The sequence below is a fragment of the Crocodylus porosus genome, unplaced genomic scaffold (genome assembly GCF_001723895.1).
Source record: "Crocodylus porosus isolate Cpor-Errol unplaced genomic scaffold, CroPor_comp1, whole genome shotgun sequence".
Classification (NCBI taxonomy): Eukaryota; Metazoa; Chordata; order Crocodylia; family Crocodylidae; genus Crocodylus; species Crocodylus porosus.
This window is the reverse complement of record NW_017728943.1, coordinates 106,108,050-106,132,596: the sequence shown is the minus strand read 5'-3', so window position 1 is coordinate 106,132,596 and position 24,547 is coordinate 106,108,050. Positions and strand designations below refer to the sequence as shown.

The 24,547-nt window shown below is 43.8% G+C and overlaps 1 protein-coding gene across 3 annotated transcripts in view; it reads right to left on the bottom strand.

Moving 5' to 3' along the window:
* RNASET2 (ribonuclease T2) overlaps positions 1–21,132 on the bottom strand; it is a 43,500-nt gene extending 22,368 nt beyond the window's left edge. The window contains exons 1-7 of one of the 3 annotated variants that reach the window (XM_019549970.1): positions 21,037–21,124; positions 20,571–20,661; positions 17,959–18,063; positions 13,954–14,020; positions 6,084–6,139; positions 2,405–2,462; positions 1,092–1,162 (exon numbers count right to left, since the gene is read on the bottom strand). In XM_019549970.1, coding sequence (XP_019405515.1) covers positions 1,092–1,162; positions 2,405–2,462; positions 6,084–6,139; positions 13,954–14,020; positions 17,959–18,056 — 350 coding nt within the window. In that variant the 5' untranslated portion in view covers positions 18,057–18,063; positions 20,571–20,661; positions 21,037–21,124. Of the gene's footprint in view, positions 1–1,091; positions 1,163–2,404; positions 2,463–6,083; positions 6,140–13,953; positions 14,021–17,958; positions 18,064–19,136; positions 19,291–20,570; positions 20,662–21,036 lie in introns of those variants that run through there. The other 2 variants (XM_019549972.1, XM_019549971.1) reach the window with 2 other exon arrangements.
* Positions 21,133–24,547: the final 3,415 nt, after the last annotated feature.

Genomic DNA, 24,547 nt, shown 5'->3' with positions numbered 1-24,547 from the left:
GCAGTGGCAGTAGTCCCCCCATCCCCCAGCGGGCTTAGTTTAAAGCCCGGTGGAGCAGGTCAGCCAGCCTGGCTGAGAAGAGCCTTCTTGCAGAGATCCATTAGTTAAACAACGTTTAAATTGATCCCACATGGATTTTTTCACTGCAATGATTTCTTTCTTTCTTTCTTTCCAAAATCAGGCTTTTGGATAGAACCAAATAAAACACCCTTAAAGAAGTCTAGACGTCTACAGGTGGTTTTATCAACCAAAACTGAGGTCTTAAAAATATATATTGTTTGATAAGACCTGAACTCTGCATTTCTCACCCCCGAGCTACAGGCGTTTAGATGAAGGCAACCCTTTCCTTTCCTTCCCTCGTAAGACATGTGCCAAGAATGTTTAACACTGTGCAAGAATGTTAAATAGAGATGCAAAAGGTTGACGCATAACATGATATGCAACACACTTGTTGGGTTCAGATTATCAGAGTGTGACTGTAGTGACTGAGGGCACTTATACATGTGCAGAGAGGCTGCTCCAACACACTGCAAGTACAACACATTGGAGGAGACTTGATTAATCAAGTCTGCTGGAGCATGTTAATTACTGTGCTCCAGCAGATGCCAGCATCACCCGTATATCAGCATCCCCCGGGCTGAAAAATGGTGACAGAAGCACTTTAACTAAAGCTGGTTTGACAACCTTTAGTTAAAGCCTCTCCACCACCATTTTTCAGTGCAGGGACACTAATATACGTGATGGTCTGGGCACTTTAATTACAGCGGCTCTCAAAGTCACTCTAATTAAAGCGTTCCCCCTACCCCATCTTCCGCAGCACATTTATAAATGCCCTGAGTATCCATACTGGCATAAGTTAGTCTTTTAGAGGAGTGCTGCCTGAGATGATGTTTTAATGCAACTATTAATATTAACATATATATGACTGTAAACATCGATACTATGGATGACTAAGGTATTTGAAAGGTATTTCGTAGAGCTCCAGTTGATATCCAGTGGCTTGCACCAGAGGCTTCTCCATACAGCAGTTATTTAGTATGGTTCGTATTAAAGATATATCCAAGATGCTTTCCCATTTGATTTGAACTTACCAGAAACGGGTGCGATTTAGAGATGAATGAAGTATATCAGGCCAGTATTGTCTCATGTCTGGTAGAAGATCCTAGAAATAATAATAAAACTACACACCTTAAAAAGATTACTTTTCAAATCACAGCCCATCTACCTTTTTACTTCTTGGTAGAGATGTGCCAGACAACCACAAAAACATGCTGTTAAGAGGCTGAAAGATTCTGTGCCTAGCCTTCTCCCCCAGTAGTTTGACCTGATTCAGTACAACACTTATGTTCAGTCTTCTGTACTTAAAGGCTTGAAATTCTCACCTCTCCTCATAAGACATTTGACTAGCAAATAGATTCTTCTGTTCTTTGATTTGCAAGATCATAAGAAAGCAGGGCTGGAAGGGACTTCATGAAGTCATTTAGCCCAGTCCCCTGCTCAAGGCATCATCTAAACTGATGATGTTAAACTATACCAGGCCTAAGACAGACCCCTGGGAAACCCCACTTGATACTCTTCCTAACTAGATATTGAGTGACTGATGAACAGTCATTGAGCACAATAATCTAACCAATTATGTATCTACCTTACAAAACTTTCATCTAGTTTGTAATTCATTAGCTTAGTAGGAGACTGTAGTGTAAGATAGTGTCAAGCTTTGACAAAGTCAAGGTATATCACATCCACTGTTCTCCCCTCATCCACAGAGCCTGTCACTTTATCAAAAAAGGAAATCAATCTGATTAGGCATACACCACAGATCTCTCTCTTCAGCTATCCTTAATTTGCATCCTTTGCACCCATACTTGTGCACCTCACATACACCTCACAACTGCGAAAGGGCAGGCAACAGACCTAACAGCTTTTTCTCCACTTCAGCGTTCCCCCAGAGAAAATGGCTTTGAAAGGATGAAACTTAATAGGAATACTGCTAATTGAAGCTACTGGGAAAAATCCAACTGCAGGTGGCCAGTGTCCTCTTATTCTCTGAGCCCTAGGCCTCTCAACTGAGGTACTCATTACACCTTCTTCTTCAGAGGGTGGAAGCACCTCAAAGCCTCTGTCCTTCCAGTTTTTGCTGGAAAAAGCCAGGATACAAATCAAGCCAGTGAGAACACCAGTGTGATCCGGGTAGTGGTGGATGGACAGGGGTTGTTGATCTTCATCAGCACAGCAGACTTCAAAAAGTAGATCTTAGACTAGGCATTTGAACAATGTTAGAATAGGAATTCTAAAAATAATGTCTAGCTCAGATGACAGACTATTTCAAAAGTGGTATTATATGAGCATCTCAAAAGGTAATTTCATCCAATCGCACTCAATATTCACATTTTAATTTAAATACCTCAATCTCATTCACATTGAAGTGCCATGTTCTGTTACAGTCTTCTCCTTTATCTGGCCTAGGAAAGAAATTAATGAAAATAAATTTTAAAAAACCCTACTACAAAGCAGTGGGTGGAAAAAGTCAAGTCACAAGATATTTCAAAGTTACAAGATGATAGCATGGAAATCTAACTTTAAAAATGCAATAAACCAATGTCACTTTCCACAACATTTTAATGAACAGAAATGAGCTAGTATTCATTACAAATTTATTTTGAGTCAAATTTTATCAGCCCAGGCTGATAGATAAAATTTTATCAGTCCTGTATTAGCCTTTTACCTGACTTAAGGTGCTTGTACATGTGACGGAGGTTTCATCCTTACGGCTGCATTCTATGCTTTCTAAATTGAAGCAATGAGTTTTTTATTGAAACCTCACTGTTCCAATTTCCATCACTGTATACACGTGATTGTCCTGCTGGCTGCAGGAGCCTGCTGAAGGCAGAAGCAGAGAGGAGCTCAATCCTTTTTTTTTATTTTGGCGAAGCACTCCCGTGGCTAGGAGGCCATTAATTTGTGCCATTAATCTTTCAGCTCGCCCCCTGGTCATGGGAGCGACAGACAAGCTCTGCTGGAAGGATTAGCCCACTTGCCACTTCCACCATCACCACCTTCAGCAGAGTCCTACGGCTGGTAGGACACCTGAGGCTGCCCGGTAATGGGCCGGCTTGCCCCTGGGGCAGTGCAGAAAAGAAGCAGGAGAGCAGCTGGGTTGGCTGGTGGCCAGAGAAGGCAGCAGGGATGGTGCACAGGGCACCAGAAGCCCAAGTGGGCTTCTAGTGGGCCGGGTCCTGCTCCAGCTTGGAGGTGCCTGATCCAATGCTTCCCCGAGCCTGCCTAGGCTTCCAACGCCTCTTGCACCATCCCTGTCGCTATCTCCAGTCACCAGCACACCCAGTTTGTGCCTGGAGCAGCACAAGGAGGCGGCTGAGTGTGCTGGTGGCTGGAGAAGGCAGTGGGGAAGGTGCACAGGGTGCTGGAAGCCCAGGCAGGCTCAGGGAATCAGTGGATCAGATACCTCCAAGCTGGGCAGCACCTGGCCAGCTAGCAGCCTGCCCAGGCTTCCAGCACTTCATGAACTGTCCCCACTGCCAAATTGGGGATGTAGTTTAGCTTGCAACCATGCAAACTCATTTAAAACCCACAAAACTCGGGTACACGTAACGTGTGATGATGCCACTAAGCCACACAAAGGGAATTTTTTGTCACATGTACATTGTGACATTGTCAAGTGTACAAGCACCCTTAAGCCCTGCAAAAAAAACTTATGGCATGAGAAGGAAATAAAGCATTAGTGATGGCTTTGGCAGGGCAGATTTGTACCTTATAAACCAACTAAATAAGAGATGCAAAAGCATTTATAAGTAGTGGCTTGTTTCATCAGGTGTGTGTCACCAGTCGAATCAATTTCACCCTAACCAAGTCACTTAGCATGAGAGTAGCATTGGGAAATGGTAAGCAAATGTCTTTGAGTTCTAATTGTAATGCTGTTCACAGTTTTTACATAATTTCCCAACCTCTTGTATTGTTTCTTCCAATTTCTTATCTTTATGGATTATTTCATGCCTCTACTGCTCATACACGGTATAATCAGTTGTTTCCTTTCAGAGATGTTTTCCCCGAGTTTCTATGAATTTCTGTACCATGTTTAGACTCAAGGCCATAGTCACTTTTGAGACATTAACAAGTGCTGTGCACCCAAAACAGCAAGGAAGCTTAACTTCCTCAGTAAGTTTGGAGAGAGAGATATAAAGAGCTTATTCTGCAGTGACCTGCAGGAATCCTGATTTTCTCTGATAAAAAAAAAAAAAATCCCCAATTTTCAGGTTAAAAAGAGTAACCCGAAATCCACATTTTTCCATGATTAAAATGAAACGCCACTAACTGATAGAGATGTATAGTGGCGTTTCATTTTGATTATGGAAAGACATGAATTTTAGTTTACCTTTTTTAACCTGAAAATTGGGGATTGTTTTTTTAAATCAGAGAAAACCAGGATTCCTGGTGATCTGTAACTCACATCACATGTGAGATCATGCATTTGTGTCCACATGCTGCTGACCTATTTTTCTCTGGTAGAGCAGGATTCTTATACTGCGATATACCACACAATAAAGAAACAGAGTGGATGAAGTGAACCCCCAAGAGTGTAAGATTAAATATTTCAATAAGATAACAGATTTGACCTGATCCCAGATAGACAAATTCATGTATAAATACAATTCAACCCTGAAAACTCACTATGAGAAACAGTACCTTTCCCCCAGCCCAATCTGCTCATGATCTGTATTTTAGATCAGATGAGTAGACACAAAATAAAAGGTTTTTATCATTACAACTAGTAAACCTTGCAGAATTAACACAGGTATGAGAGAATGATCTAACAATTCAGATGTACCAGATTCCTTTTAAAGGCAACAAAGGAATGCAAAGGCTTCACCAAGAATTTAATTTGAAGAACTTGAAATGTAAATGTATATGTGTCACAGGAAGTCTAACAAGACCTTTAATGCTGGAGGAAGAGAGCTCCCCATCTTGGACTACCAGGGTTCAAATCTTCTTTGTATTCAGTTTACAGTTGTGTAACACCAGTGACTTCAGTTGAGTTGCTTCTGATTTTAATTAGCACACAACAAAGCCTTCAAAGCCCAGGGTGAATTTGCATGACTGAATCTTGTCAGACAACACCGTTCAATGAGTGGGTTTTTTTATTGCACTCGCTTTTTGCATTACAACTGCACTTAGAATTTGGAGTTTCCATGGGCAAGATGGAAAAGAGAAAACACCTTAAATTAGTCTGAACTATTTTATAAACCATAGCTTATTAAAAATCCTACTGAAAGCATTTCTATAAAGCTACAATTAGAGTCAGCACTTTGTGGAGAGACACAAGAAACCCTGGTATTGCAATATATAAGTTACTGGGCAAATCTGCAGTGAAAGTAGAAATGAAACTTCAGGGCCGCTGTACTACATACAAAGCTGATGACATTTTTAGTTGGATTCTTAATTCTATTCGAGAGCCTTTTACAGTTGACTGAATCAAAATAATTGCTGAGTGTCTTTGTAGAACATACTAGAACAATCATTTTCAAAGTGCTGGCTAGAATCAAATCACTAACCCTTCTAAAACCTCCTCATCCCCACTGGACAGTTTTCAAAAGGGTCATTTGACCCAGAGCTATTGAGGAAACCAATGCCAGACCTGGGATTTATATTCACTCCAGCTTCCAGTCTCATGCTCTAGGCACTAGACCACGGGGTAGCCTTCTGCCCTACTAAGGTCAGAGTTTTGCAACCGACTTCAGTAAGACCAAGGTTTTGCCCCATGTCTCTTAAACTAAAAATCCTTTAGCATGGAAATATTATCATGACCGTTATTTACAGGAATGTAGACTGCATTTACATGGGTACAAATCAACTGACTTTGGACCTAAGAGACTGATTCTTCTTTCACTTACTCTTGCACTGTAGTGATATCACTAATGGAGTTACTTCTGATTCACCCATCCAAGCATGACCAGTTCTTAACCATGAAATCAATTAAATTGTACCCATTGACATCAGCATGAAATTTAGTCGAACGTGACATTCTTATCCAGTCTGAAAGAAAAAAGGTAGTTGTTCTAAGTGTTTACCATAATCCATGGATTGTCCAGTACTGTGGGGGATCATCACAGTCATTCATAATCATCTGAGGAAGACAAGAATCCAAAATATTTGCCAGATATATTTAGTCAGAAATCAAATGAGTTAATTGGAAGTCATGCCAAGGGTAAACAAAAACATTCTAAATACACAGCACAAATGTATTAAGGAGGAAAGGCCAGATTCTCAGCTGGTGTAAATCAGGGTAGCTCTGTTCGGTTAAAATCAAGTCACAAATTTTTACACCTCATGAGAATCTAGCCTGCAGTTCCCAGTAGTTTCCCACTTAAGCGATCAGCAGACCTTTCCCATAAGGTAAGAGTTGTCAAAATAAGAGAGAACTTAATTCTGTGAGAAGCCATCAGCACTGTTAGTTAATCCAGCAACAGTCTGTATGTGTCAATGGGCAATGCTAGTATTTTGTTACGAAAGAAAGAGGTGGAATAATATGCTGAAGACTGCAGTCCCATATAGGCTGCCTAATCCAAGTTGACATTCAGTCTATACTTCCTATAATGTTTAACAGAGAGAACCACACCAACATTCATAACCCAAATAATTATCTGTCCAAAATACTAGTCACTAATAAGTGGACAGTTCAACAGATGAAGAAACTCTCCATGAGCTCAGTTAATATTTTGGATGCCAATCTTGCAAACCCTTCTTGATACAATTAGTTCCATTTCTTTCAGTTAACTGTGTATGGCATGTTTTAGGACTATGGCATGTTTTAACCCTCTCCAAAATGGTAGTTCAAACCCTTAATCATAGAAGGAAGAGCATAATGTTCTATGCATACATATGGATTGTAGCATAGATTACATGCTCCTGGTCACTAAAATCAAATTTGGTGCTCACACACCAAAATGTTCTTTTTGTACTTTCCCTATGATGCTTGACAGATGAACATTAAATAGCTTAATGCAAAAAAAAAAAAAAATTACGCATCTAAAACTCACTTTCTTTTTAATCTCCATGTTCTACTGCCTGCCTTAATTACAGTGTGATGCACTGTGTCAAACTGCTGTTCAGATACTGCAGAAGAGCAGAAAAAGATGAGGAACCTAAATTAATTGCCTAGGCTACCATAGCTGTATGGTGTACATAAAAGCTGGAAGTGGTATGAATCTCTCCTGTTTTCTACCACTTTGCTCCCTTTCTGCTCTTACCACCTACATAGTCCAGTGAACAGAAAACAGTTAAACCCAGTGTCAGTTTATTCCTAACAGGAATTTACCTAAACGCTACAAAGACAAACAACATTGTTCATGAAAGACAAGATTTACAAAATCAAAAACCCTTCAGAAGGGGAAGCCAAAAAACAGTCAGTTATAACTAACCAGGAAATCGCATCTTCCCTTGAGTTACAGTTAACTAGCTCAGGGTATTTCTGCACTGAACAGTTAACTTAGGGGTGGGCAATTATTTGAGCCGATGGGCCACATAATAGGGAGTTTTGGTTCAGCCCCCCCACCCTACTCCTGCAATAGCTCACCAAAACTCCCTAAGCGGTTCTGCTCCCCTGGCAGCCAGGATGTGACCATGGGCAGACCAGGAGCAGCATTCAGGAGCAAGATGGGCAGGTGGGGCTGGGAAGACCCTGGGATCTTGGGGTGGTGCAAGCATGAGGCCAGGGCCCAGGGAAGAGGCACAATCCATTGCACGTGTCCCTGCAATGGATGCTGGTTCCATAGGCAGGGGCATGGAGGGAGCAGACTGCAGTTCTGCCCTGGACCCACATTGTTACTGCCCCATGATCCTGGGGTCTCCATGGAGATTGCCAAGTGGGCAGGGTGCATGACCAGGTGAATAGGATAGGGCTACAAGTGGGCAGGGAGCGGCCTCTGGGACCAGGCCCTGAAGCACGGGGTGGTGACAGCATGGGGCTGGGGCACAGCAGCAATCCACTCCCCACCTACCCTTGCCTGCGGAACCCACGTACACGCATCAGAAACTTGATCTACCTTGCGGTATTATCAACCGTATTTTGCCATCTTCAAATTACTAGTGATGTTGCACAATGTTGCTTTCCAAAATTAATTTCAAACCAGCACTATCAAGGTAGTCAAACACACATTTAGCAAAGCGGATCACTGTCAGATTCACTAAATCTTGATCAACAAGGAACAAATTCACCTTTATGATATAGACAGGCAGTTCCTTTTGACATGAAAAGGGGGTGCAAATGCGTGTCTCGAGGCAGACATTGGCTTAAAATGTAGTTTGTAGTTAGCTAAATTTAAGGAGGATCTGGCTTGCCTATATTTAAAACTGTTTATCAATAAGATCATACAGTTCAGATTCAATTTGATCTAAAATAACATCATTCCTACCATATCAGTGAAAATGAAATGCCAGTACAAGCCACCGAAGGATCCTTACAGTACCATTCATCTTGAAAGGCAGAATACTCTATCGTTAAAACACCACTCTAAAACTAAATCCACTACAGACACAGCAATGTCTTAGTTTCTCTCATCCTCAGTCCTGTCTGTAAAATGCAGGATATAGTATTACCCTGTCCCAGGGACACACTTGCTGCTTTACAGACGTGAAAAAACTCATAGCTCTAATTTAAACTCACAGCACCCCTGCACCAAGTCCAACACATGCCCATAACAAGCATTGCATTAGTTTGACCCCGCTCGCCCAACGTCTCTGTAGATCAGGCGCTTCAGCAGGACTTTTTGGCAATTTTATCTAATAGCTTAATGGGATGGGAAGGGATTGGGGGCACAAATCAAGGCTCCCCCCCACCATGGTGAGGGAGGGAATGGGGCTAGGCCAGGGACAGGGGCTGCCCAGCCGGGGCAGGGCAGAGCACAGGACAGAGCTGCAGGCAGCTTATCTGGAGGCACAGAGAGCTGCACACACCCCTGGGAAAGGCATGGGGGGCAGGGCTAGGGCCGGTTACCCGTTGTGGGCTCGGGGCCAGGGGCTGCACTGGCCTCTTCATGGCAGGGGAACTGGGCCAGGGCAGGTGGCAGCAGTGCTGGGACCAGGTCTATAGGGGGGGCTATCATGAATTTTGGAGTGGCTGTAGCCTCTTCATAGCCCTCCCTCCCAGCACTGCCACTGCCCGTCCTGAACACAGCTCAAACCCAGCCCTCCCCTAACCAGGAAGAGGCTGCAGTGGGTAGCCTACCCTCACCTCATGCATGAATCTAGGGGGCACGTGCCCCCCATTACTCCCCAAGGGTACGCACAGCACAGGGAACTCCCCCCACCACCCCTCACAGCCCCTGCATGAGCCACCTGCAGCTCCATCCCATGCCCCACCTTGGCTAGGCAGCACCTGCACTGCCTCATTCCCTCCCTCACTGTGGGAGCCTTGAGCTGCCCCCCCGCTCCCCACATGCCCCTTTCCACCCACAGACTTACCCATCGGATGCTGTTCTCCAAGCTGCTGGGCTCCATATCAGCAATCAGATGGGTATTGGCCAATATGGCTGGTTAATAATCAGCCACTGGTATCGGTTCAAAAAAATCTTTATCAGTACACCCCTACTGACAAACGGTTCCTCCTTCTCTTAGGTTTACCACGTTCCCAATGAACAGCTGAAATGCTCCAAACTTGCCATCAAAATGGGACAGTTCTCCAGAAATAATCAGCTATACTAGCAGTGAGCAATATTTAAAATAGACATTCTAGCTTCATATTCTCCATGAATTAAAAAGTTCAATGATAAAAGCTTCCCTTTTCCTTCATCTTCACTTTCCTCCAAATGAGAATATCCATCTTTAAATATTATAAAGCCCTGCAACTTTTAGTTGAATTAGGATGCCTTCTTTGTGGGAAAGAATATTTCTTTCCTCTATGGAATTTAATTGAGCAAATCCTATGTCCCATTTAATTGAAGAACTCAAAGAACATATAGAGCCATAATGACCCATTCTGATCTTAACTTATCATACAGGTCCTAAACTTGTCCTAATTTCACTGAGTAAAGGTGAGCTCACACTCGAAAGGTTACCACACAATGTATAAAAACACACAAGTAAATAATAGTGTGTTTCTAGCATTTTGCACTCTCTTTGGTGAAGCAAAAGGAAATCTGACGTGGCATTTATTCTGAGAACCCTTGAATAAAAATTCTGTTTCTACACATCTTTTCTACACATACAATTACCCACAAGAAACAAGAATTAAGATGAAGGTCTCCCACTTCCGCACCCAGAGTTCAACCCACCTTAAAGAACCCTGAGTAAAACAGAATTCCTCTCTTTCTCTCACACGTACACAATGTCAAAACATATAAACAATGAATATCACATCAAAGCACTATGCAGATATGAATAATAGAACATACTTTGAGGTTTCCTTCATTATCTTTAAGTTATTGAGTAGTTTTAGAAGACAAGATAGTAATGATATTTTCTTCCTTAAAGCAACATGGAAAAGGTAAGAAAAAGACAGAAGAAACAGATTTTCTTGCATGTTGGAAGACAGTGTACTTAAAAATACAGCTGATATCTAGAAATACAGATCCAGAATTCATTGAATTATTAACAAAAAGCTGTCAGTAAGTTTTGAAGACATGGAAGATGGTAGTGAAATTAAGATTCTTTTAACCACTCACTGCACTGAAATTCTGTAAGGAAATCACCTAACACAATTCTTGATTCAGTGTTCAAAATTATCTGTAATATTTCAGTGTTCAAACACATCTGTAACCATCTTGATTCCTCTCACCCCCATGGGACATGGGCAACCAGTGTAGACGTGTGTTAATAAAAATATGTCTTTGTGCATTTGATTTGTCCTCCTTTTTGCTCCAGCACACTGCGGCAGCGTGTTAGGGCAACAGGGCCATGGAGCAGGCATTGAGACACCCTGGCGGGTGCTAAAGCATCACTGTGAAGGACCCAGCCTCTGGTTACTTCAGCGGACCTCCCTGCACCACATTTTTTCTGGGGGTTGGTTTTTTTTTTTTTTGATACTGGGATTTCCCGGTATCAAATTTGGAGTTCATACTGGAAATATGCAGCGCAGGAAACATTTTTTCATTCTAAGCGTGCCTCTCGCCGCGTCTCAAACTGCTCAAACTCTTTGTTGATGGACACTATATTTGCCTTTTTCCAGTTTTCTGGAACCTCACCTGACTTTCACCAGTTCTCAACCATTAAAACCAACAGCTCTGGAATTAAATCAGAGAACTAAGTGTTCCAGGGACTCATGAACACCATCAGTGTGGCACATGCTGGCCCCAGAGAAATGCACACAAGCATCCTTGCTGGTGAACTTCTGGTTTGAATCAGTCTGAGAGCATGGAGTGGACTTGGACCTGTTGTGGCTGGGATATGCCAACATCTCAGTGTAAACAAACACAAGGACAGCCCACATTAGGCTCAGATGATATGAAAACATCTAGCTCACATAAGTTCTTTAATATGGAATCAATGCTGAGTTCCTATGCTATCCCAGATACTACCTTTGCTTGTTATTTGATAGTTGATTTTTTATTTTGGAAAAAACTGAAGTAAAGTCATTGAATATTTCAGTCTCCTCCCACATAATGTCATTAGCTTTTCCTGAATCAGCAAGGGTCAGACTTTTTACTTGTTCTTCCTCCCACTTCTAACACATTTTATATAATGCTGTTTTGGTACCATTTTCATGTTCTTTGCCAGCCATGTATTGCTTTATGCCTTGGCCTTGCCTTGCTGACTTTCTCCCTATGTTTGTATGAACTCCTAATCTCACCTGTAGCAACACAGCCATGTGCCTCTGTTTTGCACAATTCCTTTTTTGCATCTAGTTTGTCACTTATCCACTTAAGAAAATGTTTGCCAGGCCACTGTTCTGGGATTGCTTTAGTCCGAGTGCCCAGCCTGACATCGGATATTCATCAGTGATGTCCACCAACAACTGCAATTTAAATCTGTACAAGCTACATGGACCAACACACTGATAAGCTAAAATGCTTTAAGGTGAGCACTCAGAGTCAAAGGTCATCTCCAACTCCACACTTCATAATACTGTGGAGTACAGCTCTTACTTCACTTATAAGGGTTTAGTATTATATTTACTTGCATTACACTATTGCTACTTTTCTTCCTATTTGATTCTTGCATCAGGATTGAGATGCCTAAAAGGCTGCCCATAAACAAGAAAGCACATTTGAAAAGCTATACAGTTACACAGCTATAAATATAAGCATCTCAGACAGGTTGTTTTTGTTGCAAATATATAGCAGAGGTAGCTGCCCTAAGCCTAGTCTTCTTTATTAACCACAGGGTCATATAACCCTATCTCACCAATCTGATTAAAATGTCAAACTTAAGTTTCTTTTGAAATTTTTAATTAAAAAAAAGAAATAAAATAAAAAAAAGCCTTTGGTTTGTCTCATACCTACATATTTACCCACTTACCCCCAAAGGGCACATCCCCATAAGCACACACGTGAGTTTCCCTGGAGACAATAAGCAGCAGCACATAACACTGTGTGTTGCTACTGTCCCCAGGGAATGCCCCTCCACTCCCTCCCCCCCACACACAGCAAATGGCTGTGAGTGGGGTAGGGGAGGCTGGGCCCAACCTCAGCTGTCCTCAGAAGCCTTAGCGAGGGTCCTAGGGGCCTCCTGGGGCTGCAGTGGCAGCAATCCAGGCATGCAGAGCCTGGCCATCAGCCAAAGCATGGCTCTGGCCAGCCAAGCTCTGGTTTCAGGCACTGCATGCTTCAGCCATGTGCACCGCCTCGCCTTTTTTTTTTTAAGCCTTTTTTTTAGACACCCGGATTTCCTGGTGTCTATGTTTTGGCTCTGTGCTAAAAGCATGCAGCACAGAGAAACTTTTTACATATGCTGTATGTGTTTTGCAGTGCCTAAAAAGCCTTTGAGGCTCCACAAAGTGCACACTCCAGCTCATCTGGATGCACTGAAACATTTTAATTCAAAGGAATTGAGTTATGCATCTGCATAAGAGACAAAGGAATGTACATATCTTTGCTGACTACTTGCCAGATGTATCTGGAGGAAAAAAAAAAAAAAAAATCAGTGATCTGATGGCTGGCAGTACTCCAGGGTTACTACCAAAATATCCCTGTGTTAGCTGCTGATTTTTTCTCTCAGTTGAATCTATATTTAATGGCTCAGCATCAAGATTCTGGAGCCAGGTTTGCAAAACTGAATCAAAATGATAGACAGTTATTTAGATCGGGGGTCAGCAGTTGTTTTTGGCCAAGTGCCAAAACCACCCTCAAGCTCAACTAGTAAGATGCTGGCATGTGAGAGGCAGATGGTGGACAACCTGAGGCATGATCCTTGTTGTGGGACCACAGCTCCATCCCCTTCCCTGCCGTCTGACCGGAGGCATGCATGCTCCTGCCACCAGCAGCGAGCCAGGCTGGAGTTCCACAGACCCCAGTATAGCTGCTTGCAGCCTCTTGGAAGGGGCTGGGGCTGCACGGCCACAAAAAGGATTGGGCCCTTGTGGCTTCCCCGCTGTCCACCCCAAGACACACCTACCAAGTAATATGCCTGTGCATGCCATGCTCTGGTACGTGTGCCAGGGGTTGCCTACCCCAATTTAGACCAATTGGCTTCAGTGAGACCATTCATGTAAGTAACTGCTCAAAGATTTAAATACGTTTCAGCCTGAATCTTACACTGTGAGGCAGGACTGCCTATTACAGACATAATATTATATGTGCAACATTCTTTAATGAAGCTCTAGATCTAGTGAGACCTGTTAAGCAACTAACATTAACCAGTATCTTTATTAAGTGAGTACTACAAGGCAACTAAAATGAAACAGGTAATTGACTTTGCTACAATAACATGTTCCTCTTATTTTCAGATATATACTGTATTACATACTCAGCTTTATGTATAATTATGAATCCTACTCCCCTCCCTCACCTTGCATACGGTCACTGGCCAATGATGAACAAGGATCAACTTGTCCCAAGTATGTGGGTGGCAGTCACTGGAAAATAAAATGACATATTTATTTTCCTTTGAAATAAAAATACTTTAAGTAATTCAATACATGAATTTTAATTGGTTTTTATGTAACTCTTTCTATTGGAACAGAGCCAAAGGACCCCAAACAGACGGTAGTCCCACTGTAATAAGCTGTGCACAAAAAAAGTTTTGATCATTTCTAATGTTTCCCTATTGCTAACAAACATTCTGCTACAGCAGCCAATCTCTCTACACATTTTCTTTGTCTATATAACTACATGTTTTTAGACAAGCACCATCTTACCTTTGATAGCAATAAGAACAAAATCCAGGATAAAGATCTCCTAAAGTTGCTTTAAGTGTGTAATTCAAAAAAGGGTGTACAGTGTTCTTGAAATTTCAAGTGCTCTCCTAAAATAAGTATTGTGATCCAGCAGGAGCTGTGCAAATGGGAGTGTAATGCAACCAAACAACAGATCTGAGCTGGTGACCAACCCCAGGACTCGGAGAATGACAACTACTCTTCAAGGCTTACAATTTAGGTGAAAATGAGGAAAGACAAAAAACAAGGAGAGAAAGACAACTAGATAGCTTCAGATGATAGCAGCAAAAAGCATTAAGAAGAGAGTGCTGTCATGAGTAGGTTACTTATTAAAATGCAGGTGAAATCCTTGCAAAATCCAGTTCACTCAAGCCAACAAAAAGACTACAGAATTTGACAGCATAAATTACTATTCACAACAGCTAATTTGTTGTGCATTCTTTGTTAGTGAATGGAAAAACAGCTAAGGGAATTAACTCCTTGAGAAGTTTAATTTTTGCTTCAAAATAGGAAAAACAATCACATGCAGGTATATTTGTGATGTGAGGTATCATGAAGTTAACTCATTCTGAAACCATCTTTAGGTTTTGTTTTTTCCAGTATTAGTTAGCCACGTTTTACCTGCTAAAAGAGTCATGGGGTTGGGGGAGGGAGCACATGTGCACATATACATGTATGTTCATGTTTTGTTTTATTTCATACTCAGACATCTGTGGAACAAGCCAGACATAGTCACAAGAAAAATATTAACGTTTCTCCTGCTCAGATTTCTAACTGCTTGCATATTATACTTGTTCTTCATTATCTGATCCTGTGCAACATTTGAGATAGTTCCTTGTGCTAGGCAAGTCCTAAGCATAAAAAGAAGAGCAAAAGACTCTTTCTCTGGACTTAAAATTGCAGAAGTTTCATTACCGCAGTCACTGTTACAAAACCGAAGGTTATTTCTTCACATGCTTCCCTTAGAGACTGAAGCGAACTTTATTAACCATGGTCCTAAGATGGCTCACATGTATTCCCCGTCAGTGCAATTACTAGAATTTGAAATCATTAATTAAAACATTTAACCATCTGGTCTCACAGACTTGTCAACCCTCCCTTTCAATTCGAAAACTTAATCAACATGAACCCACCCAGTGCTATTTTCCATGGATATGTGTACTTGTAAAGCTTGTAGTGTGCTACTTTGCACTGGATAAAGGAATGACAGCCAGAAATTCAATTTCTGCATTTAAGTGCTACTGTGAGAACCAAGCTGTGTACATTCATAGGCTTCAGAGACATTAGGGCTCCATGGTCAAACTAAAAGGGAATTTACTGGGAAGCTGAGAAGTAGATATTCAAAAAACACAGAAGACATATAAGCGTTCATCTTCCATGTGATAGATGCTTAACTACCACTAATGAATCTTAAAAGTCCTGTTCCCTTCTCCCCAAGCCCAAATACATATTGGCATTATACATATACTAGCCAATTGCCCATCAAAAATGATAGGGGGCAGGAGAGTGGGCAGGGACTGAGCCCCATGCCCCCCCACGGAGCCCACTCTCCCTTTACCTCCTGCTGCTTGGGGTCTGGGCCCGCTCCCCCACTCCCCGCTGCAGTGGGGGGGGCCAAGGGTCGATATGGTGGAGGACTGGGCCTGAGGGTGGGGAGAAGCTGGCCGCCACAGCTGTGGGAGCAGTGAGTCTGGGCCAACCCAGTGGTGGTGGGGGAATGGGAGAAGTGGGCTTCGGGCCCTTGCAGAGGGGGGAGGGGGAAGAGTAGGCCTGGGCCCAAGTGGAGGAGGAGACTTGCTCCTCCCCACCCCCAGCCGCTATTACATTAGGCTGGGCCCACCACTCCCCCTGACTGCTGTGGTGGGCCCGCTTCCCCCCTGGCTCGGACTCAGTTGTCTTCCCTCCTCGTCAGGCCTGGGCCCACTCCTCTCCTCCCGTCCCCACTGCCGTGTTAGACCAGCTGCCCACCCCCCCAGATTGCTGTGGCAGGCCAATTTCTCCACCCCTCCTCAAGCCCAATCCTCCCCCCCGCATCAGACCCAGACCAGGGCCCGCTCCTCCCCTCCCCTCCCCGCACTGCTGCTGTATTGGCCCAGGCCTGCTTTTGCCCCTCACTCCCGCCGTGGTGGGCCCACGCCTCCCCCCCGGTGCCCGGCCCCGGCCCTCTCCCCCCCTACCGATTGGGGTCCAGGCCTGCTCCCCCATTCCCTGCTGCCGCAGCAGGGGAAAGGCAGGAGCATGCACAGGCCAACTCCTTCCCCACTGCCATGATTGACCCTGCAGGCAGTGCCAATGGAAAGGGGGAAGGGCAGGCCAAGGTCAGCGCTGGTGGCCTTGGCCCTCTGCAGTGTCCCAACCTGGCGCCCCTGCCCCCCATGCTGCTGCCGCCATCATTACCTCCAAGGGGGCAGCAAGGCCAGCTCTGGTGGCCTTGCCCACTCTCCTCTGCTCCACTGTCGCCACCTGCAGGGAGCAGGGCGGGGGTGGGGGGAGGCCAGCCTGTTCTGTCCACTCCATTGCCTCCGGGGAGCAGGGTGGGGAGGGTGAGGCCAGCTGTGCTGGCCTTGCACCCCCCTGCTCCATCCCCTGTGTCCCCACCATCGTGGCGGTGGGCTGCCACCTGTTTGAATGCTTCTTCACACTGATTGACTGTTTGTCAGCCAAACAGAGTGTGAATAAAGCGTGACAGACAGACAGACTTAGGGTTTTATAATATTAGAATAGGCAGTGCCTTTCCCATGACCTATCAACAGAGTAAGTAAACCAATCCACCACTTGCCACTGAAGGTGTGGACAAAAGGACATTTGTGGCTTCAGAGGGGAAGGGGGCCAATACTGCTGCTCAGGAGAATGGAACAGCTGTAAGGCATTAATGTTGAGTGCAGGAATCTAGAGCATACAACTGCACCAAACCCACTCTAACTCTAGTCCTGGGTAAGTCTGTGTCTTGCAGTGATTTATCTCACTTGTGCGACTACAGGCTCATCCATACATAACTGTTATTGCCTAACAGCTGCTGCCTTCTCCTTTTGAAGGGTACAAACAAATTTACACTTTCTTAGCTAGCATACCTGGGACCCCTAATAGCCAAAGTATTAGCACATCTTTTAAAGATGAAATTCTACTATCATATGTACAGTTGGTGTGTGCTCTTCCTGGATGGAATGAAAGAGCACACACCAACTGCAGAGGCTTTCTCAGCCTGACGAAGGGTTTTTAAACCCAACAGCTTGCTAAGAAATGTTTTTTCCATCTATTTAAGTTGGGCTTATAAAAGATATCAGATTCACCCAAAGAACCTTCCTGGAATTGTCTACAAAATATCCCAAATATTGGGTTAAAGTTATCTTTAAATCAAATCCATGACTATATGCAACAACTGTGGCTTAACCTTCACTTTTTTATCCTATCATGTTAACAAGTGTAAAGCTCCATTTTTCCTGCAGCATAAAATGCAAGTTATTCAGGCAGTATCATTATGCTAGCTAAGCTTCTGAGAGAGAGAATGCATCAAAAATAGCACAAGCTAGCATAGGAAATCTCACACTGATAAAAAGTTTAACTATGCTGCAAGTGTCTCAGGTCGGCTTTAAATTACTGTAATGAAATAAAGATTTTTTTTCCAACTGATAACTTACCTTTCAAGGAATTTCACTGAAGTACACCCACAATAGAAAAACATTAAAAAATAACCCAGGGTCAAACAGTGTGATATAGAAGGCTTCATTTTATTCATAATATACCTATGAAGAAAATTAAAAAAAACAATAGAAAGTTTATCAATTAGTTCAGTAGGTAGTGCATGCTAGAAATAAAAACTGAAATATAAGTTAATAAAATATCTCTGTAATGCTTGCACCTGACATTAAACCCAAATCCCAGTTTAATATAGGGATATGCCAAGGTGTGCGTTTGTTTTTGAAGATGTGCATGACTCTGCATGTCCAACAGGTTTCATACTCTACCAGAATCAACCACTCTCTTACCTAGCACACTATACAAATATTCAGAAGAGAGTTGGCCACTGACACGGATCAATGTTGAACCGTAATCTATATATGCACTTAAGTTTAACACAAAATCACATTACACATGTGGAAACAATGCTGAGCATTTCATTTAAAACATTTCAATCTAAACATTAGAATTATGTTTAATCAGTCCAAGCTAATCTTTTATAAAATCTCACTTATTTTCTAGGCGTGAAAGTCTCCTTTTGGCAGATGACAAGCAGAAGGCCTATTAACTTCTTAACAAGAGTTAAAATTAAGCTCTGGCAATAAGCTTCAAGTAGTTCATTTTTGGTCTTCTCTATATTGTGATGTTTCATTCTAAATATTTAATTAAGGGAGGGGATGGGGCGGGGGGGAAAAGAGCACATTGCAGTGAAAAACCTGACATAGGGCATGAGTTTTAAAGAAGCCCTTCATTGTCAAGTCAAATATTGTCAAGTCAAGAATAAAATGAATTACAGAGGCAAAGCTGCAGACACAATTCATTACAAATCAAAGACTGGGCCTGCCAAATTGGAGACTCAATTTGAAAGTGCTAAAGAAGAAAAAGATTTCCTGGAATTTGTAATAAAAGTGTAACTTTGCTAGTCAAAATTTTTGAAGTTTCATTTTTTGCCCCCTCAATAAAACATGACAAAGATTTTAAATTAAAAAGGTAAATAATTTTTATAAATTTTCCCTCATGATTTTCCTGCCATGTCTGTAACAAACAGGAGACTTGGATTTAACTTTATTTCCCCGAGGTCAGTCACATGTCCTGGGTCAAGCATACAAAAATTTAATACCATATTTCATAACAATACCTAATTTCAGAGGAAGGCACTGTGCAACTACAACTAAATCCTCAAGTCGAAGCTCCAAATTTTGGGGAAACAGATGATCCAAACTGCAAATCAAACAGGTCTGGGCAAGAAAAGTCTACTCAGAAGAATCCCAGAGATTATGAGAGCAGGAGACCTATTATAAAACAAAGTGATGTTTAAAATGGCAATTAACTTAGACTGTCTCGACTTTGATCACGAAAGAAATACAGACAACACACATTTCAGCCTGCAAAAAAAAAAAAAACAGATCAGCCTTGGCTCCATCCTCTTTAATTTATTCACAAGGCAACACAAAACAGGCATTGCTTTTCCGCTAACAAGCTAGCTCCTCAAACTGAAATGTCTAAATTTCTTCCAAATAGCATTTTTTTTTTTATATGTGAACTTAGCATCTCTTTGGCTCCAACAGCACTAACATCACAGCAGGATGCTACTTAAAATGCTCAGGGAAAAATATTTTCAAAATTTCTCTCTCCATTTAAGAAAAGATTTAAAAAACAACCCCCCAAAAAACCCAGGATGAGCTGGCTTGCTACAAGTCCCTAAACAGAACTTCCTCATTGACCATTATCATGATAAAACACAGATCACAATCACCAAATACATACATGGGAGGAAGGAAAGTGTTGTTAGGCCATGAGCCTGACAGGTGAGCTGGGTTCTGGGTCCCAACTACTTGTAAAACTTTGTGCAAGTGTGCACCTCCCTTTTCTCACCTACAAATTATCTACACCTACACCAGGCAGGGGTGTTGCAAGATTTAATTCACAGGTGTTTGAGGCACTAGACTCAATGACTTTTGCAAAAAGCTTCTGACTCAATAAAAAAGGGACATAGCAACGTACATGGTACAGTGGGAAGTCAAAGAGAAGCAAATGTACATGTAAAAGAACATAAGAAAACTGAACTGGACTACCGCTTTTGATTCTGCTATCTAAATTACCTAGGAGAAGTAGAAAAGCATTCACTCAGCCAACTGGACATCCTAAGACCTTTTTGGAAAAGGGAGGAAAGAAAAGAGCAATGCAGCACTTTGCCAGGGAGCATATCTCCCCGCTGCGCTACCCTCACTGTGCTTTCTTGTTGGTTTTCTGCGTGAAGTGTTAGTTTTGGTTTTAATTTTAGGGTTAGTTTTGCCCTACAAAGCAGGTCATGAGTGGTTGCTACCTTAAGGCCAAATCCTACCAACAAAAGCATGTATTGCGCCTAACTTTCCATGCATTACTAGTCCCACTGAGTGGGACTGGGCAACACAGAGACGCCCTTTCCCATGGTGTGCATCCACACATCACTCAACGGGAGCTCCCTCTCCCTTTGCTCAAAGCACGTGGAAACGCTGGAAGGAGCTGTGGCCTCCGCTGTGGGGCTGATCTCCCCTTTCTCATCACCTGCCCCAGCCTGCATTGCACTGACCTGCGGGAGCAGCTTTGCCCTGGAGTCTGCCCTATGCCCAGGCAGCCTCTGCGTGCTGTCGTGGTATCCGCAGGACACGGAGAGCTGCAGGCTTAAACAAAACCAAAACAAACCACGACGGCATGAGCAAAGAGCAGGAGTGGCCTCAAAAGACAAGGGGGTGAGCGGAAGAGCAGGGCCGGCCTCTGCTGGGAGATCAAACTGGGTACTAGGGGGTTGTTTGGCAAGGATTAAACAGTGGGAGCTCCCCTGTGGCCAGCCGCGAGGGGGAGGAAGCCCACGTGGATACGCCAGGAAGAGAGCAGCGCCCCCATGCCGTGCTGAGAGGGCACGGGCACCACCACCTCGCTGCCAGATGTGGATGCGGGGGTCAGGGTTCCCCCATCTCCCTTCTCTGCACAGCTGGCAGAGCGGCGGCCCCCTGCGGAACAAAACCCCAGCCCCAACCCCAGCCGCTGCTGCTTACCGGCCTCAGCAAGCGCAAACGCAGCCCCAGCCAGGTCCCCTCCAGCCCGCGGCTGCTTCCGCCAACAAGCCCAGGCACCGCCCCCGAGTCCCCGCCCTCGCCGGGTCCCTCCCGGTGCGTGCTGTGCCTGGCCTCCGGCTGCTTGGTGCGGTGGGGCGAGCCTGCCTTCCTAGCTCCTCTCCTCCTGCGCGCTCAGTTTCCCCCGGCTACCACTCCGCTTCGCGAAGGAAGCTCCCTTTCCCCCTGGTCTTCGCACGTCATTCCCCCCAGAGGGAACCGAAAGCCTTGCAAGGCTGCAGACCTCTCTGGGCAGGCGAGTTTCTTAGATGTGATATCTGACGTGAGGTATTATTAGACCAGCTGAGGAGCTGGAAAAATTCTTCTTAGCAAGCTTTTGGGGGGCAAACGCCCTTCGTCAGGCTGAGGAAGTGTCACTCGGGACACTTCCTCAGCCTGCCCAAGGGCGTCCATGCCCAAAAGCTTGCTAAGAAGAATTTTTCCAGCTATTTGAGGTGAGCTAATAAAAGATGTTGGATTTACCCCAAAACTTCCTTCAGACTTCTGTCAACAAGGTGCTTGTATGCAATACACATAAAAAAAAAGTTGTACGTGTTTCATTTTTCAATTATTCAAACCTAGAGAGGTGGTGCCAAAATCGGGGTGACCACCCCCAGCCCCGTGCTTTGAGGGGCCCCATGGACAGTGCCGTACGGGCCCTGCCATGGCTGCCACACGCTGCCAGCTCTGCCATGGCCATCACGCACTGCCAGTTCTGCCATGGCCACCATGTGTCTCCCACTCCGCCATGGCTGCCATGCGCTGCCAGCTCCGCGCTTTAGCTGCTCATCCCCACCCCTGCCACTAGCCACCCCCGGCCCCGCACACCCGTAGGGACAGCTCTGGGTGGTGGAATCACTATCCATGGAAATTTTCAAGAGCAGGTTACACAAAGCCCTTGGGTCAGCAGCGATATTAGACCAACTAAACAGTAGCAAAAAAATTCCTTTCTTTGCAAGACAAGGTTCTTTGGGTAAATTAAACCAACTTTATTAAACCAACTTTGCGAGAGCAGGTTAGACATTTGAGCTGAGGGCCGGACTACTTGACTCCATGAGGTCCCTTCTAGGCTTACTTTTCTATGATGCTAATACAAAACAGGGCTCCTGGGTGGAAGGTGCCCTTATGTGGCACATTTCTGAAGCTGCCCTCAAAAAAGATTCTGCCATTTATTGGGCAGAGGATTCCTTGCAAATACACTCACACCAGTCTCTTGTTCTAGTTACCACAGCCTGGCAGCCCAAGAAGCAAGAGGTGGCTAGCTCTATTAGTCTCAAGTCAGTCAGAAGGTTTGGTAGATATGCACCTTTATAGATAAAATAAGCTAGAGAGAGAGCACAAGCTTTCCTCAGCTAAAGCTCATTTCATTAGGTACAGTGGTGAAGAACGTATAAAGAAGGGAGAGGCTGTATTCGGACAGAACCGCACATGTGTGTGCGCACAAGTCAAATCACTGCAAAGAAGTCTGTGTATATCACATGCTAAAGCTGGACCTTAAATAGGCAGGGTTGGGTAAGGACTGAACACCAAAAAATGCACAACAAAATCCATTCAAAGACTCCTCTCACAAAAGTAGCTAATCTTAGGGGTCCAAATCTTAAGGGTTTCTTCTCCAAGCACATGCTACTCTGGGAATTGATGTGGCTACTTGTCCAAGTTTCTCCCAAAGCCACCTCCTCAGAGACAGCTGCATTATTGTACTAGCTGTCTTTTCGGTGGTCCATCACTTGGGTTAAGGCAATTCCATAATTGTTAAGTAGCAATTCTTGTGGTGATTCCATAATTATTCAGGAGTGACTTCTGCTCTGGTTTTCAGGCCCTTCGTCCCGCTTTTTAGATGTCTGTGTGTAAGAAACGTTTGTAATACATCTTTCTTTGTCTTAGTAGTATTTTGACTGTTTTGTCTCTTATTTGCCAAGTTCTATAACAATGATTATTTTGATTTAATCTTAATTGTTTGTGAAATACAATAAAATTTCTGGAAGGCAGTGGGGAGTACTGTATATGTAAAATGATTTTGTTGGTAACTACATATAATTCTCACGTACCAAACATTACAGTATACATTAAAATGAACATAGAGGAACAAAGAAGTGCCGAGACATGAGATTTTATACAGTGCAAGCTTTACTTGTTTCTTCTAAAGAGTCACAAGGGATGTTGCAAGAGATTACATTCACATGCTAAGAAATTATAGGACAAAAGAACTCAAGAGTTGCAAATCACCACATATCCTGTGCATCACTTTGGTCAGAAGCGTTCTTAGTGCTGTGACAAATCAGAAAAAAATCCCAGAGTCCTCTTCCATTCTAATAACAAATCCTAAACCCTAAGCATGAGTATTCATTCTAGTACTTTATGTGGCGTTGAATGCTCTGAGCCGAGTTTCAAACGCCCTTCATTAATGCTCTTGCAGAATTTGTGGACAGACCGGGTTCCACAGGCAAAACAACTTTATTTGCATGAACTGACTACTTAAGTGCCTGTTCAAAGTTACATTCTGACTGGCTAGGTGAGATTTTTCAGCTGATATTATCCTCCAATAACAGAGTTGGGGGGAAATAAGAATAGTCTTTTGCCTACCTACAGATATTCAGTTTCTCCTGGGAGAGTCACTTCTCTCCCCATAAAAATCACAAGTGTATGGTCACTCATGATTTTTCTGCCTGAACAAAAATGGCTGCTTTGGAAGAAAAATAACTTGGGAGCAACCAAAGTGAAATGGCTTCTGGGAGAACATCTCTTGGGAGACTGAACATATGTACAGTATCCGTCCAAGAGAAGCCACAAAGCAGTCATCTGGAATCCCTGCAAGCTCTGCTCTCTGCCCATTCCCTACCCTCACACAAGTCCAGGGAGATGCCTCGATCCCAGCCAAGCAGAGAGCAGAACACACCCAGTGAGTGTTTCAGGCTGGAAAAGCCTAACGCCAAAGCACTTAGGAGGTATAGTCTACAGCACTCCCAGCTTTTTCAGCCACAGCCGACCCCATTGTTACCAGATTTGCCCATTACTTTGGGGTGTGCTCATTTATTAGGGATACATTTCCAGGGCCTTGGTAACTCTATTAATGTGCTGCTTGTGTTACTTGTGTTTCTATACGGAGCTGTATCTCTCCCTTCTGCAAGCCCTCACCCACAGTGGAGCTATCTTGCAGGACTCAGTTTTAGTGGGGCAGGGTTCTTCCAGTCCCCAAATCAGTCATACACACAAACACACTCAGATTAACGTGACACGCCTGACCTGGCCAGGTTGATCAGCATGGACAGGCTGACGCCCTCATATGCCAAGAATTGGTTCATCAGAGCAACAATATCTACAGTCAGACACAAGCACACAGTTAAATAGAATCCCTCTGAATCTGGCTGGGTGTCCAGATGACACCCTCATGGGCCAGCATTCAGTTCATTAGGGCACGTCTGAGCCAAACTGGGTCAAACAGCCTGTACAAGCT